At 38.4% G+C, this 12,791-nt stretch overlaps 1 protein-coding gene across 4 annotated transcripts in view; it reads left to right on the top strand.

Moving 5' to 3' along the window:
* The window catches only part of FBXL2 (F-box and leucine rich repeat protein 2), a 411,994-nt gene that overhangs the window by 30,762 nt on the left and 368,441 nt on the right, over nt 1–12,791 (top strand). For 3 of the 4 annotated variants that reach the window (XR_010743969.1, XM_066322431.1, XM_066322419.1), the window contains exons 5-11: nt 1,607–1,701; nt 3,740–3,808; nt 3,895–3,990; nt 4,308–4,434; nt 4,626–4,700; nt 7,922–8,052; nt 12,388–12,448. Coding sequence is in view for 3 of the 4 variants with exons in the window: in XM_066322431.1 (XP_066178528.1) it covers nt 1,607–1,701; nt 3,740–3,808; nt 3,895–3,990; nt 4,308–4,434; nt 4,626–4,700; nt 7,922–8,052; nt 12,388–12,448 (654 nt within the window). In the remaining variant the exon portion in view is untranslated. Of the gene's footprint in view, nt 1–1,606; nt 1,702–3,739; nt 3,809–3,875; nt 3,991–4,307; nt 4,435–4,625; nt 4,701–7,921; nt 8,053–12,387; nt 12,449–12,791 lie in introns of those variants that run through there. The other variant, XM_066322439.1, reaches the window with a different exon arrangement.

Here is a 12,791-nt window from a genome sequence, read left to right as displayed (position 1 = left end):
AGTGAAACTAAGTTATGATCTTCTTTTGCTATAAAAAGATATTGTGGTTTGGAGCAATTCAGTTACTTCAGTACATTATATTTAAGTACATTTGTAATATATACCCCTTAATTTTACTCATAAAAGTGTGTTCAGCAGGAAATTATTACACAAATCAGTTCTTCAACAAAATAGTTTCATATTTGGTGTCTAAGAACTTTCTTTAGCTGTTTTAGTAAGGTAATTTTTGTCTGTGAATTTAGAGCAGGTAAAAGCTCCCAATTTTATTTGACAACATTGTGCTCAGTTGGACATTGTGCTGTTTGGTGATTTTTCAGTCAGTATGTGATCTGAGAATGTCAAATTATGAAAAATCAGGTATTGTGAAATTTTCTGTATTTAAGACCTCACATGGTAGAGAATAAAGTGGGGGGGGGAACCCTATAAAAGTGTTTCTTTATATCAAAAATGAGTGATCTTGAATTTAAAATTACCTTAGCATTTCTTGGTATGTGGAAGCAATTGTAAACTGGGAATTTTAGGGGGGTTTGAGTGACAAATTATTCAAACAATTAAATGCATTTGAATGCAATTTGAATAAAGTTGACTTCTTTAGTATGCTGGGTCTGGGGCAATTTTATGTGATTGAAGAAATAAATGGGTTTGGGAAAACTTATCTCATTGTTTATATTTTCTTTGAATACTGCTTTAGGATTTGACTTTTTTCTGCAATATACATTGAACTTACATTATGTGTTATTAATTGAAGAATTTGTCCTTACAGTAAAGATATTTGGCCTTTGCTGAGAAATAATACTGATTAATTGAAAAGATTTAAAAAATATATTATTTTCAGTTTGTTTGTTTGGGTGTAAAATCTTTGGAGTAGTAAGATAAGCAATGTTACTTATGGACCAAGAAACAAGCTCTGATAAGAAAATATTTTCCCATTGTGATGTCCAGGATGTTAGTGTTAGTATTAGAGAAGGACAATAAAATATAACAACATGGCAAACGAAAAATCTGCGGACTTGTAATTCTATGCATATTTCTTCTTTCAAAAATAAAGGGAGAGAAGAAAATGCACAGTGCTATTAGGTATTAGTCCTGTTGCTGCTTCTCCCACCAAGGTATTTGGCGCCATTCAATTGCCACCAACCCTATGGCAGGGGCTGTTAAACAGGGGCTTACTGGAGACTGTTGTGACATACTGGCCTAAGCAGGTCTCTGTGGGCAATTTCAGCTTTCGTGCTGTAGGAGTGACTGGGACCCTTGAGGAGTGGCCAAGCCTCCCTTTCCACCTCTGGGGCAGTTTCCTACACATCTTAGAAAACTTGAAGCTCATTTTAGTAGTCTTAATGGGTAAGGTCTCTTGTGACAAAAAGTTGAGCTGTGTGTTATTGAATGAAGAAAAGGAAGAGAGAATTAAAGATGGAATTGAATATCACCTGAGTGTGAGTGGAGATTCTCAACAGGTAACTGTTCTTTCTTTTAAAGTACCAAAAGAAATTCAAAGAGTTGTAGGTCTATTGGGGTATAGCTAGTCTTAACTCCTGGGATTTTTAATTTGATTAGAATATTGTGTCAGAATAAAACTCAGCTAAATCTTCCTTTTATTTGGTTTAAGGGTCGTGTTGTGGAAAATATATCAAAAAGGTGTGGTGGATTCCTGAGACAGCTTAGTCTGAGAGGATGTCTTGGTGTTGGAGATTCCTCTTTAAAGTAAGTAAGATTCTCTGTTAAGACATCACTTGTTTCCTAACATGAACACCAAATGCAATTAGATTACTGTTATGTCTGTTTATGTTTCTGAGTCCTGACTGATGACCAAAATGGGATACTTAGGCAAGTACAAAATACCTTAATGTTGACTAAATGAATCATCAGTTTGAGATCAAAATATAGCTATTGTTATTTTCCAGAAATGAATTAAGAAATGAAAGCTGTGCAGATCTTTTTCTTCCATTAGGATTATTTTGATATTGCTCCATTTTCAAGTGGCTAAAATGCTTTCAGACAATACTCTGGCATCCTACAATAGTCAGAGTATTGAGATTAGTGGTCATTTTATTGTTTATCATCTAGTCTGGACAAGAGGTGACCCTAGCAATAGGAGGAGGGATAAAGACTGATACAATTAAGTGCCTTCAAAATCAGAAAGTATCTGGGATTCTTTTCTTGGTATAAATAAGAACAGACAGGCAGCAAGAACATCTTGGGAGGCTCTAGAGAAGAGAGTGACCCTTCCTTCACACAGTATATGAGCTGAACTGTGCAAGTTGTTCCCAGAAGAATGTTTGAATCCATATAAACTTTTTCCAATGCAAACTGTTTAGCCAGGTTCTTCTGGATATTTCTGTGGGTATTTAAACCCAACAATCCTACCTCCAGCTGACAGGTCTCTAAAACACGAGTGCTTTAGGGCTCAAAGAACATTTGCAGGAAGGCTTGAAGTTTAGCTCTTTGCATTTATGCTTTTCCCCTCTCTCCCTGGAGCCTGGGCCAGATGGTGTTCAGTCTCACATAATGTGGCCATTCTCAAGTGGAAAATATAAGCACAAAGCTTTTGTTAAGTAGCGGGCATTAAACTAATGTCCTATGACCTTTAGCTATTTCTAAAATTTATAAGTCAGTTCATAAACTTTGTCTCTAGGGTAAATTCATGCAGCATTAATTTTCAGATACTTGTTCTGAAAGTGATTTTTCCTATAAGACTATTTGTGTTGAGTTGTTTCCAGATAATTAGTTCTGTGGGTGATACTAATTTCTCTATTTATCCTTCTTCTGCATCAACTTTTCAGTAAAATAACCAATTACTGATGTAGGTATTGGCTATGTAAGCACTGAATGCTTGTGGCAGGTCTGTCAGGACATGCCCCATGCTTGAATCTCAGGGGCAGTTTGCTGTTCCTCTGAAGAGTAACTTCTTTCCAAGTGTTTCGAAGAGTGTCTTGATTGTAAATCTCTCTCCAGTATCTGTATTTTGGAATAGCTATTTTGAGAATTCAACTGGGAACTCTCAGCAGTGTAACTGCTTGTTGGGGTTTTTTTCCACTGTTTTCAATGCACACTGGAGAGCCAGAAGTTGTTACCAGCTGAGCATGTAGTCAGATCTGTTAACCGGGGCAAGCCTCCAGACAAAACTGTTTCTGTGTGTTTCCTTCTCTCCTGCCAATAAAATCCATGCAGTTGAAGGAAACATGGGCATAAAAACAGTGTTCTGAAATGCAATGCAGCTGTAAATATTACTTTGCACAGATGAAAAGAAAGTTTATGTATTTCTTCAGGGTAATTAGTATAATGATACATACAGCCTCTCAGCAGTACAATAGCTCAAATCATCCTTAAAGTTCATAACCAGTATGCACACTAATGCTTTTTAATTTTTAAAATAGTAAAGAAGCAATTTGCAGCCTACAGGGCTTTCCACTGGTAGTTCAATAGGCTTAGGACACATTTTGGTATTGCACCAGGTGTGTCCCTTTCTGTTTGCTGTGGGAGCAAGTTTTTATTAAGACTTGCAAAGGCTTCAGTAATGAGATGAGCAAAAACTCCCCCCAAAAGCCTAATGTTTAACCGGAGGGAAAAAAAAAAAGCAACCACTCAGACAGATGCATTTGATGAATACTTTGTGATTACTCTGAGACTTGGATATCAGGCTTTTTGACCAAGGTGGGAGGAGGTATGGGACAGAATGTGCTCTTGTGGCCTCATTGCACTTGGGACATTATATAACTTCAACTTCTTGTTGCTGTTTTAGGACCTTTGCACAGAACTGCAGAAACATTGAGCACTTAAATCTGAATGGGTGCACAAAAATCACTGACAGGTAAGTCAAAGAGGTTTTTTGATTGATGGGAAAATTTGGAAAAAGAAGTAGCTGAAGGTATTTTTAGTGTGTCCGCTGTTTTGCAGCACGTGTTACAGTCTTAGCAGATTCTGTTCCAAGCTGAAACATCTGGATCTGACATCCTGTGTAGCCATCACAAACAGTTCTTTAAAAGGCTTAAGGTAAGAAGATTCAGTGTTATGTGTTAAAGAAAAGTGTTTGAAGAACCTTTCAGCATTTAATAAAGTTAAAAATTTGGTGCTGAACCTTTATACTGTGAATCAGCACATTCTGTATCTAGGCTGTGTTCTGTATCTAGGACTTCTGGGGTGTAGACTGTGGTGCTTGTGTGTGGTCTTTTCTCATGAATTTTCTGTGGAGGCCTGGCACAGTCCACTGGCTATCATTAATTTCTAACAGTGTGTTTAATTTGGGTTTCCCACTGTTATGACTATTTGAAGGCTGGATTTAACTTTATGTATTTTTTTAATTCTCCCAGTGAGGGTTGCAGAAATCTGGAACATTTGAATCTTTCCTGGTGTGATCAGATTACGAAGGATGGTATTGAAGCACTGGTGAAAGGGTGTAGTGGACTAAAAGCTCTATTTCTTAGAGGTTGCACACAGGTACATAATTGCTTGGGTGATCCTTTAGGAATAAATTTTTTTTTGGATTTTTGAAATCTCCATGAATTAAAAAATGTTTTTGTTCTTGTATTTTGTTCAATATTGCAAGATGTGTACATTTTTTGGGCTGCTTTGCTGTGCTTTTAATTTCTTGTTTCTTTTCCTATGTCAAATTTAATTATTAAATACAGTTAGAAGATGAAGCATTGAAACACATTCAAAATCACTGTCATGAGCTTGTAATCCTGAATTTGCAATCGTGTACAGTAAGTATTTGAAGCTCCCAAAGGTACATTATCTAAAAAATCAGAAATCATTTTTGAATGCTAATTAATTGATCTGCTATACACTTAAGTAAGATAGTACGTTTCTGCAGTTTACAGATTTTGTGTGGAATAGTGGCATTAAGTGAGCTGGATGTTTCTAGAGCTGGGTTTTCACTTGAAGTGTTGGGTGATTTTTTTTCCCCTCGTTACATCTTTTAGATGTTGTAAGCGCTAGAGTAAGAATTAACTGTATTCTTTCAAATTTCATGAACTGTATAACATTTTGGTCTATTCATAATTCTAAGGTTTCTAATTGAGCAGAAAACATGTTCTGGGCTATATAATAGAGAGTAAAACATCATGGCATCATAACTGATGATTTAGAACCATCTAAGTGGCAGAAGGGCATGTCTTTCTAATATTAATGAAGAACACATTCATTAGTAATGAAAGGACTGGGAATCATTCATGTACTTTTAATTCTACTTAGAGAACACAAATTTTCTTTGCTCTGGGTCTTTTTCGTTGTTTCTGATGTGACTTTTCAGGAATGGGAAAGGCCTTCTTTTAGATTTTAAATATATCTAAGTCATTCTTGCCCTGTAAATAAGCCTTAAAAGATATTGAATTAAATTAGAATGTCAGTGTTTCAGGCATGCAGAGTTGAATAATGAAATTTTTTGTTTGTTTGTTTGTTTTTGAAGAGTTTCTAGTTTTATTGCTAGAAGGTATAATAAAAACCTGCAAAACTTTCAATTCTGTTATACAGATTATTCCAGAATGAATGTGGCATGGGAACATTTTTTGTTAAGATTGAACCTAATAGATTTCTTTGAAGTGTTGAATATTTTTGAGTGTTAGGGATTCTTAGAAGTTACATTAAAATTGCAGAAAATAGGAACAATGTGAATAAAAAGCTTGAGCTTCCATGATTCAGATGTTTAGTGAAAGAGAATGTTTCAGTCTGAATGTAGGTGCCCACTGGAGCTGGGCACTTAAAGATAACGGCAGTGAAGGGAAGTTCCTTCTTTTGGTCAAAACCACACTGAAATAAAGTCAGTATATAATTTCCTCCCCTTTTACTCTTCTTTTTGCTGTCTTTCTCACAAGTTCTTTTCCCGTTATGTTTTGCCTGAGACTAAGAAGATACATCAAGGCCAGCCTTTTCTGACTATTTTTGTGGAAGGATCTCGAGGTCTGATGATAATCTGATGAGTTCTCATGTCTCTCATTTAACAGTGGCATTGGCACAAAAATGCACCAGAGCTTTCCCAGGATGTCTGTTGTTGTGTAGTACAAACAAAAATACCTCCCAGGAAAAGTATTTTTTCCTTTGAGTTGTTTGAGTTGCCAGTCTGTGTGTTCTACCTAATTACATGTGCTTTAAAGCTGTATTTCACTAGAGGAGTATCCTGCTTCCTATGGCCTGGAAGCATGTTTCCAGAAGCATCCAAACTCCATATGATCAAAGGGATTTTTACACAGCAGGCATCTTTGTGTGCTTTATGTGACCTCCAGTGTAATTCTAGTGACCCTGTTTTATGGGCCCTGTAAAATGCCAGGCCAGCTCTAGCAGCTATGGAATGAACATGTATTAGCTTTGGAAACCACACATCTGAAAGGTGCCATCTGTAGAGAAAAATTTGAGAAACTTGCAGGGACTTGCAGACGTTTTTCAGGCACTTTTCTTTCCTGACAGTGATATGGGCATTGAAATCACAAGCAATTTCAAAGTGGAAAATTTTCATATATGACTTGAGGGCTTTTTACAGCAGCATAAAATTTGCATAGTCCTTACCTTCAAAGCAACCCCTTTTCCCAGTAACAGCATCACGAGTATTTCTTGAAGGAAACAGAACAGTTCCAGAAAATAGCATGGTTTTGGAGAGTCAAATCCAGAAGTACCTGACTGATTCGGATGGAACTCCAAAACTTATCTTCTTACCTATAGATTATGCAAATTCTTCTGGATCCCCAAAAAGAAAACGAGGCTTCTAGTTTTCTGCTGATAATTTGACTGAACTAGTTGCTAACCTAAACTTCTGATATCAAAAAGTGCTGGGCTGAGGAGGGGGAAGGATAAGGTAGTCTCCCTTTGTGCCGAGCTACTGCTATTTCTCATCCTGTTTTCATCTAGGAAAGGTTATTTTGGGAAAATAGGATCAGAAATATGCTGCAGTTGTATGAGTGTACACAGGTGAGGGACTTATACAAGGCTTGTAAATTTTCTGTTAAAAATACAGTGGAGGGCTTTGCTACTATTGAAAGAGTATTATTAAGTCAGGAAATAAAACAACCTGTTCCACACAGCAGAAAAAATAAATTCATAGTGTGAGGAGGAGGAGGAGGAGGAGAGAGAGCTTTTTCCAGAACAGAAGACTTGTAAACAAAATCTCATTTGCACACACAGTAATTCAGTTCCTGTTGCTATTTTGTGTGCAGCTGCAATGGGGCTATTTCTTACAGTTCCTGTTTCAGAGAGAAAACCTATTTATTCATATTCTAAATTTGGAGTTACTCCTTACAGAATATCTACTACAAAACATTTTTGAGAAATGAAAAGTCCTCTTTTGAGTAAATCTTTCATCTAAAGACATCTGTATAGGGTAGGGCAAATCTGGCTTTTACGCTTACCTTCTGTAAAGAATGGATTATGTGCAATTGTTTCTCTGTAACTCATGCTTCAAAAATTATCAGAAGGTGAAGGATTTTGCCCTAGAGTCCTACTGCTCCAGAGCAAATTAGATAGTTAGCTCTTGTGCTGTGGGGCTTTAAAAACTCTTTTGTGCTGTTCCCAAACTTACACAGTCACTGGAACAAAAGACCTGGACTCCATCAATATATAAGAAGTGAGTACAATTTGAAAAAAAAAAAAAATCAAAAAACAAAACAAAACTAGAAAAGATATGTGAAAAATTATAAAACAAAAGTAAAGGGAAAGAGGAGGACAACAACAAACAACTCTCACTTTGTGTTTCAGACTACCATAGAGTAGGACATAATGTCTATGGAAAAATACATAATTAAGTAGGAATTGTAAAGGTTGATTATCTTCAATGTTATCATTGTATGTGGTTTCACACCTGTATTTTTTGCTTGAGAATCTGGGTTGCCTTGGTTATATACAATGTGAGAGTAGCAGTTCAGTGGCAGTGTCGTGAGTTTTGTTCTTGGCTGATTACTTGATAAGAAAGTATTTTCAACCTTCTTCTGTGTTACAGCAAATTTCAGATGAAGGCATTGTGAAAATCTGTAGAGGATGCCATAGACTGCAGTCACTCTGTGTTTCAGGCTGTAGCAACCTGACAGATGCTTCTCTCACAGCACTTGGTCTCAACTGTCCAAGGCTGAAGTGAGTATGCCATGAGTGTGTTGAATGTCATGTTCTTATTGGTCTGATCTAATAAAATCACTTCTGAAGATGAGCTGCATTTGCAACCAAAATATTAAGGTACAAGTTCATAAACTTGAGAGCTGGTCCTCTGTAACTTCATATTAATGTAGTTCACTGTATATCAGAAAAACAAAAGCTTTTTTAAAGTGTGCTCATGTCTTTGCAAGCATTGAGGACTGATACTTATGAGAGATGCTTTGAATAATAGGGGCTTATCAGTTAAAAGTAATATGAACTTCCACATTAGTGTAATTTGTGCAAACATACGTGTTGTGGTGAACTTTAAACCAAAGCCTAGTTATGCAGCAGCTCCTGGTTATGGAGACTTATTGTAGAGACAGATAATACTTCTAATTTTAATGTAAATTAAATAAAAAGAGAATATTTTTGGATTAAAAATTGCCATTTAGGACAGAAACACACAGGAGTCAGAACGTATTATCCTTGAATCACAGATAATGGAGGAATGAGTAGTCTGTAAAAATCAGGGGATGCTGCATTCATATGCCAGTGTACCATATGCTGACACACAGTGTTCCTTTAGCTGAATGGGTGTAAAAGAGCTTTTCTTACTAGAGAAAATCTGTCCTTAAGACAACTCCAGGCTGTCAGTCCCCTTTGTGTCCCTGTTCATATTTATTAGGAGTCTTTTGGCTTACTTACTGGTGTTCCTTAGAAAACTGTGCTGTTATTGCTGGTCTTTTTCCACCATTTCACTCATTTTCTCAATTAGTATCTCAGATGGGAAATAAAAGGAAGTCTAAACTGCTGTTAATTGTGCAGTTCTTTCCAAGGGCAGTACAAGTGTAGCAGGAATTGTTTTTGGTAGGAACACTGTCAGCCACAAGGGGGAAGGCTTCTGCTGCTCTCCTCCTGTATGAGGAGCAGGACAGGGGAAGAAAATGACCCTTTGCAGTGATTACTGCTGAGGATTACTGCACGGTGAAAGGACAGAGGAAACAGCTGGTTACAGCTAGAATTTTGGGATCATGAATGGAAAAAAAAAACCGATAAAGATTATGTTGGAAATCAAAGGGAAATGTAATTCCATACTTGTTCTGTACCTTCTGAATATTTCAGTGTTGAGTGTGAAAGAAGACTCTGCTGCCTCTGTTGGACTTGCTGGCCCTGTTAGGAAATTTTTGAGTATTTTCTGTGCTGTGCTACTCTCACTTCACTTCAGAATCTTGAATGTCCTACTGTGCTGCTTTCCATGATACGGTTTCATTTCCGTGATTCAGTTGTTACAGTCACAAATATCTCTTTGGACAAAAACTTAGGTGTCTCGGTTTGGGAAGACAGGTATCTGCCAGGGAAAGCTGGAGTTTCCCTTGGAATGGAGAATGTAAACCACCACCCCCCCACCCCCCCCACCCTTCCCTTTTCCAGTTATAAATTTGCAGTTAGAGGCTTTTAGGCAAAAGATTTGGGAATAGAAATAGCAGCTCTTTACTAGTATGTATAACAAAGCAAACAAAAACGACTACAGCATTAATAACAAAAACAGTAATAAGAACCTCAAGGGCTTTGCTCCACAAAAACCCAGGGCAGTTTGGTCTCAGTGCCCCTGTAGGATCCTCAGAGCACCAAGCTGGAACAGTGGAAAGTCCCAGGCTGGTTGCTGGGATGGCAGGATGTCCCAGCAGGCAGGGGTAGGTGTCCCAGCAGGCAGGGGTGTGCAGGGTCACACTGTAGCAAGAGGAGCAGTGCTGATGGGGCAGGGCTGGCCCAGCTCCCACAGGGCAGCAGAGAAGCTCAGAATTCCAGGGTGAGCAGGTGATGGTAGATTCCCCAGGACTGGACCCCTCCAGAGACAGTGAACTCCCAGTGAGCAGAAACCCAGCCGTTATCTCTCCCCAAACGCTGAAAAACAGTGTGCCCAGCTGCCTCAAGCTCTGTGCTTTACCTGCCCCAAAACTCGTGTCATCTCTCCCTCTGAGCTTTGGCCACCCTTTTGTTTCAGTTGAGCACTCTTACATATCCAACACTTAGTTTCTTTGGTAACTTATGGGGAAAAAATCCTTTAGAGTAAAAAGTAACAAACCGAACCTCCAACATTAGTTCAAGCTTTCAGCAAACCCTTTAGCTATATTTATCTCACATCAACATACAGATGTTGTGTCATCCTCTTTACATTTGCTCTTTCAGGTACTTGGTACCTTCTCTTTTTTTCCCTCTGTTAGCACTTTTTTATGCTAAAATATAGGTATGTATTTTGGTAAGGCCTGTCAAGAAAAGCACCATGAATGTTTTGGTCTGGGTGAGGCTGTGAAAGTTTGGATCATATTCTCTTTAGCCCCACCAGCTGCTAATTCTACAGGAGTAGGGATGTGCTGAGTACAGAGACATTCCAGGTATGCCAAAAAAGCAGCTCTAAGCAATGAATGCAACTCTGAGTCTGTCTTGGAGAACCTTTTCTTCATGGGTGGGGAGAATTTGCTTTGAATATCATTTTGCCTCATAAGCTCCTATGTTAGGTACTTTTTCACAGATCAATGGGTGGGAAATTCATGTCAGCTGTAACAGGAAAAAAAGAAGAGCCCTCTGTATTTAAGCACAATCACTAAAACTAAAGCAAATGTTAGAACTTTGCTCATTATTTCCATGCTGCCTTCCATCCTGTTTTTCCATTCTGGGGCCTCATGGATGCAGTGTGTGTGTGTACAGCTGACTTCCCATTCTCCTGCCCTGACTGCCTGCACACACTTTCTCAGGAAAGCTAGAGCTGCTTATCTTCGGGTTTCTTATTCCTCTGTTTCTATAGTCTTTTCAACTGGGTGTGCAGGAAGTGCATCCTCACTATTTTGGATATCATTGCAGATGTCGTTCCTTCTCCACCCCCCCTTTAAAGTCAGCCATGTAATGAGATGGGGTTTGTAACAAGTAATTGATGAAAGGAGGTAGAAGGGTAACAAATGAATCATGGGGGGGGTTGTGGTGGTGTTGTTTTTCCCCTTCCTATTTGGTATCATAGGCCAATTTTCAGAGTAGCTGTCAGTTTTTCATGATAGGCTGCTAACTGCCCTTGATGGAAGGGCACAGAATTCCTGAATGTGAGTCTGCAAATAAGTCCGAGAGGTGTTAGAATCGTCCATTTGGGAAGAGGTGCCTGTTTTGTACTTGGCTTGAGTTTTCCTCATACATTTGAACCTTGTTGAGGACTGGGACTCTGAAAATGGCTTTTCAAGCCTGTGGGGCTGCTCAGCTCTAAACTTGGCTACCCTCTTGCTTTTGGCTTGGAAGAGGCTGATCCAGCAAAGTCAGTCAGAGCCTCACATCCTGTACTTCGGTGGGGTTGTAATTCATTCATGCACCCAGTGTGGCTTTTCCCTTTGCACTTTCTCTCCAGAGAGTGTTTTAATTACCTTGTAAGCCACTGAAAGGCTCTGGAGGCCTCTCAGTATTGCCGCAAAAAGTTCTTTTGTGTCTCTTCCCCTGCCTCCTCCTCAGCAGCCCTGGTATAGCAGCAGTGGTTGCTGTGGTAAGTTGCACTTAAGTTTGTGCAGCTTATCCCATGGCACTATGGTTTCCCCTTATTCATGTTGATACTCACTCCACGTGCAAAGGAAAGTCTTCATTTAAAGGACAAAGAAAATAAAGATAAGAAATCATTAGTGGGATGGAGACCTGTTGGCCATACTAGTGGTGCTGTTTGGGACAATTGACCTTTTGGGTTTGTTTTTTTTTTTGTCAGTACTGCTTCCCAGTGCCTCTTGGAAGAGTGCTAGGATTATCTTTTGAAAACACTGTCGTTTTCTTTAAGGTTGTGTTGGTTGGTACAGTTTGTTGTTCTTACTGTGGGCTTGGAGATTTTTAGTTCCTTGCTTTCTGGTAACTTGCTTCACTGTGCTTCATGCAAAGGCTCTGAGGGGATTTCTAGTAAGCACTTTCTCAGTTTTGTGGCTTCCCAGCAGCCTGTGTTTAGATAACAGGTTTTAAATGCAGGCTTCATCTGCATTTTCCTCAACTCAGGATTTATTTTCCCGTATCTTTCCTCAGATAACACATGAGAAAACTTAATCACTGTGCTTTTAGTGAAACGAGGTTAAAATTACTCTAATTGTATATAATTTTTTTCCACTAAAAGTTTGGTGACTGTCAGGATCTTCTGATAAACTGGATTAAAATCCGCTTTTTAATTTCAAATCACAGTGAAAAATGGGGGGAGTGCGTGTATATATACACATACTTTTGCTCTTGAGAACTTTTAAGTTGCAGAAGACAGATTTATATCTCAAATGCATTTGCTTTTCTCTATGTTAATGTATTCTTTAACATTTAAAACTTTTCCAGGATTTTGGAAGCTGCAAGATGTTCACATCTCACAGATGCTGGGTTTACCCTTCTCGCACGGGTAAGGATCATTTCAGAAGGTTCCAGCTCTCCCTGTTCCATTGCTGCTGAGCAGCTGTGAGTTGATGTAGTCCTGCTGGGAAGCAGTATGAGAAGAGGAAAATTAAAGTAGAAAGAAGCCAGTGGAGGAGGGGACTAAAAAGCTATTTTATTTCTGGATTATACTTAGATCTGCAACTTGATCTACTTTGCCATCTATCATTGCATTTTCACTTTTTTCCTCTCTTTTTCAGTGTGTTTCCAATGAATTTATTATGCTTAACATAATTCTAAACTTGTGTTATGTGTTCTAGCCAAGTTTCCCTTATATTGATGACACATACCCTTGTTATATTTACATCAAA

The sequence above is a fragment of the Sylvia atricapilla genome, chromosome 1, assembly GCF_009819655.1.
Source record: "Sylvia atricapilla isolate bSylAtr1 chromosome 1, bSylAtr1.pri, whole genome shotgun sequence".
Taxonomy (NCBI): Eukaryota; Metazoa; Chordata; class Aves; order Passeriformes; family Sylviidae; genus Sylvia; species Sylvia atricapilla.
Note: the sequence above shows the minus strand (reverse complement) of the source record. Positions and strands in the feature narration are given on the sequence as shown.